Source organism: Megascapheus bottae, chromosome 4 (assembly GCF_031878675.1).
Source record: "Megascapheus bottae isolate mThoBot1 chromosome 4, mThoBot2.hap1, whole genome shotgun sequence".
Lineage (NCBI taxonomy): Eukaryota > Metazoa > Chordata > Mammalia > Rodentia > Geomyidae > Megascapheus > Megascapheus bottae.
Genome location: NC_143512.1, coordinates 26,402,895 through 26,419,402, shown reverse-complemented (window position 1 = coordinate 26,419,402; position 16,508 = coordinate 26,402,895). Strand labels below are relative to the sequence as shown.

The 16,508-nt window shown below is 38.5% G+C and overlaps 1 protein-coding gene across 2 annotated transcripts in view; it reads right to left on the bottom strand.

Annotated features, from left to right (window-relative positions):
• Window positions 1–16,508, bottom strand: part of Lix1 (limb and CNS expressed 1) — a 52,689-nt gene that overhangs the window by 14,179 nt on the left and 22,002 nt on the right. For both annotated transcript variants that reach the window (XM_090331109.1, XM_090331108.1), the window contains exon 2: window positions 15,241–15,404. In XM_090331109.1, coding sequence (XP_090187235.1) covers window positions 15,241–15,404 — 164 coding nt within the window. The remainder of the gene's footprint in view (window positions 1–15,240; window positions 15,405–16,508) is intronic.

Here is a 16,508-nt window from a genome sequence, read left to right as displayed (position 1 = left end):
GCATTTAAAACATCTTTCATAGAGAGTAAGAGACCTAGTAAACACTAGTAGATAAAAGAAGTTATCTATTTTAAATAAGACCAGCTAAGTACTAGATCAAAGGAGCCACATACATTTACAACCAAATGGCACTGCTTCAGAGATCAAAGTGCAGCTGGGCGGGCTGAAAACAGAAAGAGCATTTACCCAGGAAGTGAGGAAAAATGACTAGGGAAACCCAACCAGCATCAAGATGTGAAGGCAGACACATGTCTTTACTTACTTTGTTCTTTGAATGCACAGGATCTTTCCTTAAAATGAGGGAGAAGGTGTAACCTATTAATAAGTACGTAAAATAAAATAAATTCTGATCCATCCAAGTGCTTTCTTTTTCTATGGCTCTTTACATTTTTGAAAGACAAGTACTTCAAAATGTCCACCATGCTAACCAGCCGCTTCTTTCTAAATTCTGAAACTAATCATCCAAGGCAGTCATTACTGAATATTTTTTTCTTTCAACGTTTTTTAAGAGAAGCTGTACTTGGGTAAGAACTCAGTCCAACTGCAGCCTGCTTGATATATGTAAATCATAGTGTAGATATTATATAAGAAAGGTATGGTCAAAGTCCTACCAAGCAGTGAGAATCGCTATAAAAATAAAATAAAACAAAACAAAATAAAAGATGGCAAGGGACAGAACAATTTTATTGTTGTCCATACCAGTCTGGTGGTCAAAGACATCAATCAGAAGGAGAGTGAAGTACGATGTTATTTCAAAGCAGCTTCCTGCTGTAATAGACTGCCCACATTGCATGGTTTACTCTTGCTGTTTTTCAGCCAGATCCCATCATAAATACAGATTTGTAATGTGTGCCTTGTCTGCTAAGCATTCTTACTTCTTCATGTGGAGACAACTTCTGTCCTTTGCACTTCGTAGAAGTGCAGAGCTGGAATATTAATGGTTGAGATTTTATGAAAATCAGCTGTGGATTTCTTAAGCATGTGGAACCACATCCTTGCCAAGTGGTCAACAGACCCCCCTAAGACACTTGTCTTGGTGCTCAGATGCCTTTCATTTGCTGGTCAATTATAAACCATTATACTAATTTCAAAGACTCCTAAAATTAAAAATAAGAGTGACTGTGACATTACTTGGGGAAGCCTTTTTTTTAAAGGCAATGGTAGCAAGTTTGCAAGATGGCCCCAGTGATTCCTCACTCCTGGAATGCATATCTTGTATAGTCCTTGCCACATGGCAGTATACTGGGTTGATATCATGTCACATCTGAAATTAGATTATAACGCTGCCTATGGCTTCTATCTTGTTGCTGCTTACCTTTGTTTTTTGATTAACTGCTTGAGGAAAAGACAGCTGCCATGTTTTGAGCAGCATCATTGAAAGACAGCCTCATAGCAAGTAAGAAAAGTCTTCTCCACCTAACACCATCCCAAGAAGGAGTCAAGCCTTTAGATGACAGCATTTCAGCCTGACAGCAGAGACACAAGGCAGCTTGACTGCAATCTTCAGGAAAGCAGAACCATCCAGCCAAAAAGCTTCCAGCATTCCGCTGCTCATGGATTGTATGCGACAGCAAATGTGGTAGGTTTTGAGGCCAGTTGTTATGCAGCACTATGCAACTACTGCAAAGGCTTTACTGCTGAAAATTAGGAATTCCCTTAGCATACACTCTTGAGGATGAGCTCAATAACCATGAGTTCATTGCTGATGCTCTGTGCTATGCTACGTGCTAAACTTTATGGTTTTAATCATGTTTTGTTACCATAACTATCTTACAGAGTTGGTTTTGTCTTCATTCTTATTTCACAGTTGTAGAAACATGAAAACACGAATAAAACAAGATTCACCCCCAAGTCTAACTTCAGTGTTGGATTTTGATCACACACTATTATTTTTTTCTCACGGAAATAGTCACTCACAATGGATTATATCGTATGGTTAAGGTCACATAACATTTCTTAAACCAGAACAACATTCTAGACAATACAACTTTAATCCCCCCTGGATCATTTTGGCAGAAGTTTCCAGGAGTGCCTCCTGTCCCTAACTGAGAAACTTGACTTACTTCAAAAGCAAAAGCCAAGAAACATTCAGTTCACTGTGGAAATGGATTGCTCACTGAGAAGAAAACTGTCCTAATGATCACCTTGATACCATGATTTTTGGATCTGTATGGGGAAAGAAAACAGATGGAAGGGACGCCTAAGAAGAGACTGGGGAGGAAGTTTCTTATCCTATAGGAAGTGTCTCCTGGCTGTGCAATCCCTCTTGGTTAAGTCCAGTGTCAAGGGTTTTGGGAATTCTACTACATTGGGTTGCTCAATAATTTTAAGAAATGTTTGGTAACTCTACAAGAGCAAGAGTCATTTATATTAAACTTTCCCAGTTGTACTGAGTATGAACCTCCCCCCAACTAGTCCATCTTTTCCTGGCTTTGTATTTTATTTCAAAGTTTATATTATCAACAAAACATTGGGGACCCATAAGTGAACCTACAAAAATCACCACCAAGTCTAGTTCAGGAGTTTGGAACCACAGTTTAAATATTTTTTATTGTTCATGTTACAGTCATTGGGAACTTGTTAAATCAGTATATTCTCAGTCTCCATGCTGACCTATTGAATCAGTCTTTTTATTCCCCAGATGAATCATTGAGAGAGAGGGTGTTTGCTTAATTTACCTTTCCAGCTGATTCTGAAGCACCTTAGGACTACTCTTAGAAGAACGTTGCTCCACTGACTTTGCCTTTTTCATTTCTGACTGGCAGGGACAGAATCAAGTTTATGGGACCTGAGACTTGTGCAAGGTAGGGAACAACTTTAGGAAATATATTCAGTGATTGGCGGTAGGGAGGGGAAGCTGGCATTGTGATTTGCATGGGCTGATGTAGAAGTTTCTTTATCTTTGTAGCAAATTGTCTTCTGTTAGCATCTCAAGTGCTGAGATCTCAATAGAGAAAGTACTTACTTCTACCCAACTAATAAAAAAATAAGCATTCAAGTTTGTTGTTGTTATTGTTTGCTTTTGTTTTCCTTGCCGTTGGTCATGGGGCTTGAACATGAGGCCTGGGCACTGTCCCTGAGCCCTTTTTGCTCAAGGTTAGCATTCTACCACTTTGAGCCACAGCAACACTTCTGCTTTTCTGATGATTAATTGGAGATAAGAGTCACGTAGACTTTCCTGCCTGGGCTGGCTTTGAACTACTTGTGATCCTTACATCCTACACTCCCGAGTAGGATTATAGGCAGTTTTCAATTTTATTTTTCTGCTCAGCAGTTTTACTTTTATCTAGTGATCATTTCCTACCATGCTATGGCAAGATCCAACTAAGATTAATTGTAGACTATTCTTAAAGTAGTTGCTAGTCACTTTTTAGGATGGATAGATCTTAAAAGAATTGAAACAAAATAACAGACAAGTTATTATAAGAAATTCAGTTTATCGTTAATTGCTAAATCTCTGATAGAGATTGCTAATCTCTGTTAGAGAACATCTTCTAGCCAAGTTGACATATTTAGACTCTGAGCAGTAACGTTGCTGGTAGCTCTCATTTGATTAGATTTTTTTCCATGCTTTAGTTTCAAAAATAAGCTGACTGAACATATTAAGGCATTTTTGCACCATAAGATTTTTACTGAACATACATCCCAATGACAGTACTTTCTTTAGGGATGTATGAGAAAACACATTCACACAGAGATTGTTCTTCATTGTAAGTAACAGACTTTCCAGGATTGTTCTTATATGTGTTTTAAAGATTAAGGGGAAATGCCTTTAGATCCAAAGTTAGGCATACTTTTTTCAGTGTCTTTCAAGAGTACCTAAGGAGTTACGACACTAATAGCAGATTTTTAAAAGACTAATACAATAGAAAAGCTGCAGAGTGTATCTCCATGTTAACTGAGTTAAAGATGACCCCCTCTCTGGGGTCAAGAGCAGGCCAGTGTTATTTAGAAGCATTCACTCAACAGCATGTTATACCCAAGAGCCAGACCCAGGACATTGCAGGTGGCAGAACCAAATAAACTGACAATGAGAGGTGAGAATTCTTGCTCCATTCCTGTGGGCTGTTCTGTCATTCGGGTGGTTAAGGACATTTTATTTTTGCAACTTGTCATTTGAGTCTCAGCAAGTGACATAAGAGTTATGTGTATGGCTGCTGACTCTGGTCAGTGTCACCAACACCTCTGTTGCATCTTGACAGGGAAAGAAAAAATTGCTCCAAGCCAAGGCCTTGGTATTTTCAGCTCTTTAAGATTTTGTCTGCCCTGGCCGAAGCTTGAACATTTGCATGTGTTCCAATTTCTCTAATTGTGGGTATATTAGTATTTCCTCCCATCCAGATGGTGATGTGAGAAAGGGCAACGGTTGAAACTCAGTCACCCAAGTGAACACTGTGTCTCTGCACAGGTCAGGCTGTGGGGAACAATTTAGAGGTCTGTGAGCCTAGGGAACAGGCGTCTTTGCTGGGGGTGGGGGAAGGCTGGTTTGAGAGTCCAATTTTCAGAGAAACCTCTCCAGTTCCTGTCAACTGAAAGAAACTTTTCAGGCACATGGTGGGTCAGAATGTTATTTTTATAATATAAACCACCTGGCCTTCTCCTCGTTTACCTCTGCTGCAAATGCCATTCCACACACATACCAAGACCCAAGCCCCTGGTAACTATTACAAACCCATATTGTACTGTGCTCCTTGAGGACTTCAGTTTTCTTTCTTTTTTATTGTTATCTTTCTTCTTTTTAATCTCATCATTTTTTTTTCAAGTTAAGGTGAAGACAAGATGAATCGATTAGGGCTCAGGTTTTAAAAAAAATAATAGCTTTGATATAAAGGGTTGCATATGAGAGAAATGAGACAATGGAGGAAGTCAGATGCAAGCTCTACTTAATAGGCCGTAGTGAGGGAGAGCATCTTTCTCATGTTTATGTACCAGGATGGACAGTCCAGGGAAGAGAGCATGAAGTTTTCACTCACCACAGGGTCTTTCTAAGTTTTCCTTTTATGCCACTCTACTGTTCTCTTCAGATCCCAAGCAGTCTAAAACTAGGTAAAGAAGCTGGGGAATAAATAAAGTGGCTCATTAAGACAATATGCCCTTCCAATTTAAAAGGCAGGCTATTAAAGTTTGATAATTCACTGACATGACTTGGTAGGGCTATAGCTACATTTTATTCTTGGGCCTCATTAGTTTTAAAAAACAGGATGCTTTTCTGAAGAGACTTGTTTTTAAACCAGGAAGTCTTAGAAGTTATGACACACATAGTGTGCAGTGCCTCTTAGTCTAAGCTACAGAGTGGTAAAGGTAGACAGGAAGTCAGGGATAATTTCAGAAAGAAATATTTACCATTGAAATAGCATCGGTGCCATATAATAATCACAATTTTACAGAAGACACTGAATCTCTCTTTGGAGTATAGAATGTTAAGCTAACTTTGATTCAGTTTTAAGTGAAGGGAGCATCACTATTCTATTTAGTCAAATATAAGAACTGATCAAATTGTCTCTCAGTCATTCCCATCTGGGAAAAACTTAATTTCATAAACTTATTTCCTTGTGATTTAATATCCTTTTACTTCCTTGAACTTTAAGAAGACTCATATAATACATGAGAATATATAACATGTGGAGTTTTTTTATGTGCTCACACAGATAAAGTGCTTACTTCTTGGAGTAACCAAAATAAGACAAAATTAAACATTTTTAACTTGCTTTAAGCAATACAATTCATGCCAAAGACATTTTTTCCAAGGTATTTTACTAGGCAAGGACTTTGATTTGACCTTTATTGTGACATGGTAAGCAAAGGCCATTAAATAAAGTCATTGTCTTTCAGAGAAAAACTCTTTTGCCCTGACCCTTCCCAGTCTCCCTAGATTTCAGGCTGCTACCTTGATATAAAGGAAGAAAAATTCAATTAGCAGTTCGCCTGTGGAGATAGTGACTGTTTGAAATTCATGCGGTACCTGAGCATTACATAACTAGCTTAGTGTCTAACAACTATGGTTATTTTCTGTGACACAGCCTTAACAAAATCAACATCATTACATGAAAGAGAATGATATCTAATAAGCAAACATCCCACACTTCAAATAAGTCAGGCACCCATGTCGATATATGTGTGTGACATTTTAAAATTTAATTATAATTCATGCATGTAAATAATTGTATAGGATAGTACTATATCCAAGGGAACTTTTGCTGATACTCAAAATAAGAATGAATTCTTTAATTCAAGTCTACAGTGAATTCTTTATAGAGGATCGCATCATGGATGTAGAAACAAACCTTGAATCACAAACCTTTTAAATCAAAATACAAAATCAGACAAAATACTCAATTTCTCTTTTGGATTTAGACACAAAAACAACGATGGAAAGAGTTAAAGCCTTTCCTTCTAGCTTATCAAGAGGGAAACAAGCAGTGATGTGTCAGCCCCTGAGTTGCTCTTATTGTAAAACATGGAAATTACTGCAAGCACTCATGATAGGGAAGGATGAGCTGCCTAGAGAGAGGTGGCACCAAGAAAACACATGCAGAATGCGTGGATTTCTAGTTCATATTAGAAGGGAGCTTCTAGAAAAGGCACAACCAATAATAAGGTGCTTCAATCTAACTCCCTGAAAAATCACTCATTGTAAAAATTCAAAAATAAAACCCAAATTTTACTTTTAATTCTCTACACTGTAGTAGAGCATCAAGGCCTGAGTTTGAGATACATTCCCCCCCCCCCTCTCTCTCTCTCTCTCTCTCTCTCTCTTTCTCTCTCTCTCCTCTGTCTCTCTGTCTCTGTCTCTGTCTCTCTCTGTCTCTCTCTGTCTGTCTGTCTGTCTGTCTGTCTGTCTCTCTCTCTCTCTCTCTCTCTCTCTCTCTCTCTCTCTCTCTCTCTCTCTCTCTCTCTCTCAGTGTTACAAATAACTAAAAAGTCTTTAATTAGTCTTCAAGGACCCAAGTTTCCCAATTACTTCAATGGGAAGTTTTTCTGCATAAACACAAGTAGATTGTGTCTAGTAGGGGACATTCACTGGACTGTATTCCTTTGATTGGTCAGAAAGCTAATGTTCAGTCTGAATGCCACTTTTGTAAAGAATGAATAGGCATAATCTCTTCTGGCTTTCATGAAACTGCCTGAAACCAGAAGGATTAGCCCTGCAATCCAGTCCCAAACTCCACGTCAAGTATTTTCAATTACTTGGCACCACTGGAGGTGACGTGCATGGCTCAGTAAGAAGGCTACTGCTGGCATAATGGTTTCTCCGTGTGCTAGCACATGGTCTTGGCATTAACAATCCATCATGAAATGATTTGCAAGGCACAGGGGTGACATTTGATTATGTGAAAGGCATTGCAAGAATGAGTATGTGGGCTCTTATATGCCAACTGCTGGCTAAAACATGAAATACTATATGGTGAAAATAGCATTTAGGATGGTTTCTGAGCTGGCAAAGTAAAGTGTAAGGACAGTACTTTTAGAAAAGTTTTGCTTCTTTACTTTTTCCTTCATCAAATCATATTTTGGAGGGCCACATGGGTTAAGAGGCCTGATTTGGCAGCTAAGCATCCAAATACATTTTAGAAACATATTTGCTTCAGGAAATTCTGGATCTTTTTAAGCAAGGATGTTAACAATCCTCCAGAGAACCTTAAAATATGATGGTTTAAACATAAGGAGAAGGAGATCCTAAAATCATCAGAGAAATTACCAAGGGGCCACCCTGCTCAGATGCTCAGTTTTTCATCTAAGTTTTTGTTTTTGTAAAGGTCATAAGGAAGATGTTGGAACTGCTGCCTGTGGGAAATCCTATCATTTGGGGTCAAAATTTATGAAATGATAGGGAAATTCATTGTTCTCAAGGTAGCAACCATAAGAACAATATAATTTCTTTGACTTACATTTTGATGTAGCCACTGATCTGCCAAATACGTTATGGTCCAAATAGACTCCAGAAGCATTTATTAATTATGAACAAATATAATATATGCCTATGAGTGAGAATAGCCAGGGTTGGCTATTTATAGTATAAAAGGTAGGGGAAGTTGCTTTAGATACATTCAATCCAGAGAGAATAAGAGGGCTCTAAACCACTATTTCCTTTTCTTTTATATTTTATTTCATTGTCAGAGAAATGAATAGAGGGGTTACAGTTACATTTGTCAGGTAGTAGGTACATTACTTCTCACACATTGATACTCCTTCTCATGTTTTTGTCCCCATTTCCCTCCCCCACCCCTTCCCAATCATCTTGTTTCCCTTCCTTCACTTCTCTATTTCAAATAAAGAATCATATATAAAATATACCAGGTAACAAAGTCAGATACAGTAACAACATGAGATTAACCATAAGGGCAAAAGAGAAAAAAGAACAACAATCACAAATGTAAACATCTTGTCTCCATATCCTAGAGTTCATTTTATTTAGTCTCATCCTATATGATCTTATGTGCATAACTTTTGAGCTAGTGTGGTCCTCTGCTAGGAGAGTCCTAGATGTGTACTAATTATTACAAATGAGGGAAACCATTGAGCCTATGTTCCTTTGGCTCTGGCTTACTTCACTTAGTATGATTTTTTTCCAAGTCCTTACAAATGGGGTCCTTACAAATGGGGTGCTGTCATTCCTTCTGATGGCAGCATAGAATTCCATTGTATATAAGTACCACATCTTCTTGATCCAATCATCTACTGAGGAGCATCTGGATTGGTTCCATATTTTCACTATGGTAAATAATGCTGAAATGAACATTGTTGTGCTAGTAAGTTTACTATGCCCTTGTTTCTGGACATTTGGGTAAATACCCAGAAGTGGGATTGCTGGGTCATAGGGGAGCTCTATGTTTTGTCTTTTGAGGAATTGCCATACTGCTTTCCACAGTGGTTGAACGAGTTTACACTTCCACCAACAGTGTAGTAGTGATCCCTTCTGGCCACATCCCCACCAGCATCTCTTGTTAAATTTCTTGATCCTGCCCATTCCACCTGGAGTGAGGTGGATTCTTATTTCCTTTATGGACAGAGATGTTGAACATTTCTTCATGTGTTTATAGGCCATTTTTATTTCCTCTTCAGAGAAGTCTCTCTTCAAGGTTTTAGTCCACCTTTTAATGGGATGGTTGTTTCTTTGAGATTTTGCTTTTGAGAAATTCAATATTTTAGATATGAAGCTTTTGTCTATTGTACGGCTAGTGAAGATCTTCTCCCACTCTGTGGGCTTTCCATTTAACTTGCTAGCTATGTCCTTTGTCATACAGAAGCTCTGCAGTTTAATGCAATCCCATTTGTTCAAACTTTCTTTAATTTGTTGTGTTTCTGGGTCTTCATTAAGAAAGTTTCAACCTGTGCAAAGGAGACCTAGTGTATCTCCTCTTCCTTCTTGTAAAGTTTCAGGGTATCTGCTTTTACCTTAAGGCTTTGATCCATTTGGAATTAATGCTGGTGCAGGGGGACATAGAAGGATCCAACTTTAGTTTTCTACATGCTTAGCCAGTTCTGCCAGCATCCCTTGTTGAAGAGGCTGTCTTTCTTCCATCTTATTTTTTTGGCTCCTGTATCAAAGATTAGGTGGGTCTATAGTTCTCTTTCTTTGATGAGTCCCTGTCTAGTTTTGAGATGAGGATTATGCTGGCTTCATAGAATGAGTTTGGCAAAAAGCCTTGGCTTTCAGTTTCATTGAGGAGTATTGGTGTGAGCTCTGCTTTGAAGACCTTATAGAATTCAGCTGTGAATCCATCAGGTCCTGGGCTCTTCTTGGATGGGAGGTCTCTTATTGCCATTTCTATTTCAGTACTCGAAATAGGCCTGTTTAGTTGGTTTATCTTGGTTCAGTTTGGTTATGTTAATATTGGCTAGGATGAAGTTTGGGTATGTTAATATTGGCTAGAAACATTTGTTGGCACAAATGTTTGAAAAATATTCCCTTATGATGCTCTGGATATTGGTAATTTCTGTCATGATATTTCCTTCTCTCCATGATTTTGTTTATTTTGGTATGCTCCCTTCTTATTTTGGTAAGATTTGCTAAGGGTCTGTCAATTTTGTCAATGTTTTCAAAGAACCAACTCCTTGTTTTGTTGATTCTTTCTATTTTTTTGGACTGTAATTAAATCAGTATTTTCAAAAGCATCCCCTCTCAATTTAAGTACAAATCTGAAAGAAATAATATCAACTGATTTCAGTTTTACTGAGTCTTCCTTCCTAATCTATGACCTTGAAGAACTAGGTGAAGTGTTTTTGCTGCCTATTGATTATATATGAGACTGCAAAACATTAAATTCATTCATTCATTCTTGGAATATTTTATACACTTCAATATTAGGTAATAACTCATAAAAACACAGTTTTTGAAGTCTTAAGGATATAGACCCTATCCTTGAGGAATTTACATTTCTACAGACAAAACATGTATGTCATAAGTAACATTACCATAAGATAGGTGACATCAAACACTAGTAGAAAGACAGATAACTGTTTGGGAAAATCAGAGGGGATAGAAATTTCTAGCAAGGAGATTCAGAGAATAATCATGGAGAATGTGACTGGAGTGAAGTACTGGAAGGTGGGGCAAGGGTTAGACAGGAAGAAAAGGTAGCAGCGATACTCATCAGTAGGCCACAGTGTGAGTATGCAAATGGTAAGGATCAGTGTCAGAAGATAGGTTCTAAGAAATAAAACTTGGGGACAGTTTTAGAGACTATTTGCCAGAGTGAGGCTTTTAGACTTTGATAAAAAGATAATGCAGCTGGATGTGTATCTGTAATGCTAGATAAAAAGAACATGGAGCCCAGAAGACCAAGGGGTCAAGGCCAACCCTAGTAGAGATGCTAATTCAAAAATACAATACAGACAAAAGGGATAGGAATATAGCTCAAAGGCCCAGGTTCAATCCCCAATATTTAAAAAAAAATTCTAGGAAACTTTTGAGATCTGTAACCCTCTCAAAACAAATCATTTTCCCTTGAAATAGTTTCATATGTATAGAAGAATTGCAAAGATAAGGCAGTGTTACTATGTAAAAGGTAGCCAATATACTTACTTTGTTAATATTGTGACTTATTTATGTAGCATTCTGATATTGTACCTCCTCTCACATACTTAATGTGGCATATCTTGGTGTTTTTCTTGGTATATTTCTCAAAGATGTGTTTTTCTCATCTACCTTTTCAAAAACATAAGTTTTGCCAGGTGCGGTGGCTCATGCTTGTAATCCTAGCTACTTGGGAGGCTGAGATCTGAGGATCAAGGTTCAAAGCCAGCCTGGACACAAAAGGACCCGAGACTCTTATCTCCAATTAACCTCTAGAAAATGGGAAGTGGGGCTTGGCTCAAAGGTAGGGTGATATCCTTGATCAGAAGAGCTCAGGAACAGCGCCCAGGCCGAATTCAAGCACCATAAAAAAGAAGGAAAGAAAGAGAGAGAGAGAGAGAGAGAGAGAGAGAGAGAGAGAGAGAGAGAGAGAGAGAGAGACACAGAGACAGAGACAGAGACAGAGAGACAGACAGAAAGAGAGACAGAGAGAGAGACAGAGAGAAGGAAAGAAGGAAGGAAGAAAGGAAGGAAGGAAGGAAGGAAGAAAGAAAGAAAGAAAGAAAGAAAGAAAGAAAGAAAGAAAGAAAGGCAGACTCACATAGTTCTCTGGCTGTGTAGGGCTGATGGATAGCAGTTTACTTAAAAGAGCAATTAACCGTGCTGGTGACACATGCCTGTATTCCTAGCTACTCAGGAGGCTGAGATCTGAGGACCGAGGTTCAAAGCCAGTCCAGGCACAAAAAGTCTGTGAGACTCATCTCCAATTAACCATCAGAAAACTAAAAGTGGTGCTGTGGCTCAAGGGGTAGGGTGGTAGCTTTGAGTGAAGAGCTCAAGGACAGAGTTCAAGCCCCATGATCTACCAAAGGAAAAAATACATCCAGATAGGGTCTTTTTATGATACTGTATTTATATATTAACTTGTTTAACCTGTTTTTAAAATGAGATTTTCTTGTATATTATTCTTGTGCTCTTGTTTCTTCTGTTGTCTGAATTACTTGGCTCACTTGTTTACTTGCCTTTTCTCATAAAATGTCTACGTTGTTATTTTGCACTCTAAGTGCAGTCCATCAAATTCTGACCCATCTCTTCAGGTTATATGAGGATTAGTTTTCCTTTTCAGTGTTAATTAGCTTAGCTTAGCCTAGATTTCTGAAAGGCCTGGTGAGAATTAAATTGCGACATGCCTTCCCTCCATCTTCCCCATTGTCCCCCAAGCAGACCATCATCGTCTATGGGCTCATCTCACTGGTTGTGTGTAATATGGTTGAGTTCAGGTCTTTGCATTTCAGTCTCAAGATATCACCTGCCTTCGTTTCCAAACCTACTCCCCTTCCGGCTCTTTATATTTTTTCTACAACATTCAGAGAAGGAGTCTTTTTTGTTGTTGTTGTTGTTCATTTGTTTGTGTGTGTGTGTGTGTGTGTGTGTGTGTGTGTGTGTGTGTGTGTGCACGCGCGTGCGCAATAACGCTTGCACTCGGCCTGGGCTCAAGGCTATCTCCCTACCTCTGGACCTGGGCGTTGTCCCTGAGCTCTTCAGCTCAAGGCTACCGCCCTACCCCTGGAGCCACCGGGCAACTTTTGGTTTTCAAGTGGTTAATTGGAGAGAAGAGCCTACGGACTTTAGTGCCTGGGCTGAACCATGATCCTCAGATCTCAACCTCCTCAGTAACTAGGATTACAAGAGTGAGCCTTTGTGCCCTTCCTTTTTCTTCTTCCCCTTCCCTTTCCCCTTCCCCTTCCCCTCCCCCTCCCCCTCCTCTTCTTCTTCTTCTTCTTCTTCTTCTTCTTCTTCTTCTTCTTCTTCTTCTTCTTCTTCTTCTTCTTCTTCTTCTTCTTCTTCTTCTTCTTCTTCTTCTCCAAACCATTCCTAACAACACATAACTTCTTGATCTTCTCATATCATGCATCTTCACTTGGTGGTGATTCCCGCAGACATAGCCCCAGAGTCTTACCGACTCTGTTCTCAGCTTCCACAATCCCCACTTTCCTCCTTTGTTCTTTGTCCCAGTGGTTAAGGTCAATGCTGACATGCATCCTAAATCCTGAATCCCATCCTACTGAAGGCCTTTCACTTTTCTTCCTAAATACATGACACATTCTGCTCATTTCAGGGGCACTGAATGAGTGACAGCGCTTAATTTATATGTGAGGTATCTTCGCAGCACTGCCAAAGTGATCCTTCTGACACCATCCCGAGCCTTTGATCTCATAGAACACAGGCCCTTTACTTCTTTGCAAGACTTTATGCTCTCTTAGCTGCTTTACAATTGTACTTCCCATGGACCTTTGCCACGTACACTGACACTTATGCTCCCACAATTCTGAATATGCTCATGGGTTTTTTTTAACGTTTATTTTTTATTGCTGAATACCTCCGCACACATCATTCCTTATGCAGAGAATGTCAGCTTTCCTTTTCTGACTGGCCAAGATACCCTTAGCTGCAAATCTCAGTATGCACTTACATTCCTAAGAAGCCTTTGATGTCTTAGAAGTATGGGTTTGTGATTTGTTTCTTAAGTTAGACCCTTCACTCCATGAAGGATTTGAGACTATGTAAAACATCTACCACGCCACAGGATAAAATAAATGAGTAAGGCAATAAATTAAAAGGGTAGATAAAGTAGAAAATAAATAATATCAGTTATGATATTAGCCTTAAAATATGGCATTACATTCTGTAGACTTACATTACACAAACATATGCTGATAGTTTGCCTGTGGACTTCTTAGTTGTCAAAGATAAGAAGGAAAATTGATGGTGTATGAATTTTCTAATGTTTGTAACTATAAGAAATGTATCTATGCCAGTTACAGAAAATTAAGAGTTTATTGCATTAAAGAGGTACTTAAAGAATACTGGCAAAATTAGAAGACCCTTTTGTATGCCTTCATTAACCCTTAGATATGGCTCTATAATTACCATCACTTTTTGTGCATTGATTCTCTCAGGTTACAGACCTTATTCTCAGATGAATGCTTGATATTTCTTACTCAATGAGCATTTGTCACACATAGGATAACCAGATGTTAACAGTAATATAGGCAAATGTTTTTGTGTAAGCATATAACTAGAAAGCAATGTTATTATTTACACATCCTCATCAGCATAAAAATTTAACCAGCTGGCTGATTCTTTAAAATCTTTATAAGAATGTTAATAGAAACTTCTCTAAGGCACAAGTTACCATGCTCAATACATCAATTCTGTGGATATTATTTTGTATCCCAAACTTGTGGAAATTTGTAAGTTAGATAAGTTTCTCAAGGGTATTAAGGTAGATAGAGGAAGAAGTTGGCCTAGGCAAAAGTGATTGATCCCAGTTTTCAGTCTTGTGTAGTTGGTTCAGGCTCTTTTTGTGTCCTATATTAATTAAATTGATTAATATTTGATAACAATTAATAAAAGTGGAGCTTCTATTGAAGGGTATTTCCTTGTTTTGTAAATCATGTTCCAGAATATTTGTTGCAAGAGAAAGCAGCGGTTGTATAGTATATAAAAAGTACATTATAAAATTCATGCTTTATAAAGAATTATTAGGTTATATCCCTAAATAAAACACTCTCCTTTAAAAAATTAAAACATGTTTTTTCAGCAAACATAGTAGCATATGGCACAACTTTCCTTACTGTCTCTAAACAAAATAATTTCATCATTTTTTTTTATTGTTGTTGTTGGTCCTGGGACTTGAATTCTAAGCATGGGCATTGTCCCTTAGCTTTTCGCCTCAAGGCTACCACCCTGTCCCTTGAGGTACACTGTCACTTCTGGTTTTTTGGTGGTTAATTGGAGATAAAAGCCTCACAGGCTTTTTAGTGCCAAGGCTGGCTTTGAGTCAAGATCCTCAGATCTCAGCCTCCTCAGTAGCTAGTGTTATGGTGATGAGCCACAGTGCCTGGAAACTTTATCATTTTTTTCTTTTTCTATTTGCTTTTCTTTTTCAAGTGTTTTTTTTTTTTTCCCCGTCCTGGGGCTTGAACTCAGAACCTGGGGCTTATTTTGCTCATGTTCAAGGCTAGTGCTTTACCACTTGGGCCACAGCTCTACTTCTGGCTTTTCCTGTGTATGTGGTAGCAGAGAATAAAACCCATGGCTTCATGCAAACACTCCCTACTAGGCCCCAGTCCCTGCCCAACTTCATCATTTTACAAGAGTTTATTTTTCCTGTTTTAACTTAGTTAACTTTCACTGAGAAATCGATGTCTGCTTCTTACCTGGAAGTTGCCAAAACAGCTTCCCCCTGGGAGAGTCACATAGCTCACGAAGGGGGGTCCAGCTGAAGGCATTGACTCATACACCACGAGCCCTTCACTGGGGAAGCTGGCTCTCTGCTGCTGCTTACTTTCCCAGAACTCCTGTAGCATGGACACAACATTCACTACAAAAGACAAGAAACATTGACAATTATTACTGAGAATGGCCAGACCCTAGGAAAAAAAAAATTTAGTTGAGGCTAGATTCTATAACATGGCAGTTTTCACACTTTTAGCTATTAAAGAACTTATTTTAAATGTATTTAAAGTATGTAATATTAACACACATGGACATTTTTTAAAGGAAGAACTCTCAGTTTTAGTACTCCAAATATAATATTGATCATAATAGAATACTTGATAAATTAATGCTAATATAAATTTCTAGGTCTCATTTCTCTGTCTCTGAAATTTTGTTTAAATAAAGCTTTGTCCAGCCGGAAGCTGGTGGCTTCCAGCAGGCTGGAATCTGAGAAATGCAGTTAGAAGCCAGCTTAGATAGGAACTTTCATGAGTCCCTTATCTCCAATTAACCAACAAAATAAACAAAAATAGGGCAATGGCTCAAGTGGTAGAGTACCAGCCTTGAGAAAAAACAAACAAACAAACCCTAAGAACTATGATGATTTTAACTCTCTCTCTCTCTCTCTCTCTCTCTCTCTCTCTCTCTCTCTCTCTCTCTCTCTCTCTCTCTCTCGCTTTCATTTCTCAGTCACCTTCAAAATGAAAGCTAATTTGCCAAGTAAAGATGTTAGCAATGTATCATAAATGTGCATTGACCATTTATAAGACTTAAAAAGAAATCCAGAAGGAAGAAAACTCCTCTGTTTCAATCTAAAGGAGAATGAATGAAAAGCAGTTGTGGAAGAAGCAAAGAGGCTGGAAAGAACCAAGACTGAGCCTGGTAACACGAAGACCTTGTTAAGGACAAGGTCTGTTAGATGACTTCAGACAACATAGCAATGGCCTGGGCCATGTGTTTTAGATTAAATGACCTGTGATAGCCTGCAGACGTTCCAGATCAAATTAGGCTGGTTTGTTTATCCTGTACTGCAAACTGAATTGGGGAAATTAACAAGGATAATAGAATTTTAGAGTCAAAACTGACCTTGTGAGTCATGTGGGCAAAGCTCTACCTTACGCGGGATTTGTTATCATCACTCCTGATAACTGCACATCTGGACTGTACCCGAACATATAAAAGAACCTGGCATTTGCTACATCTGAAG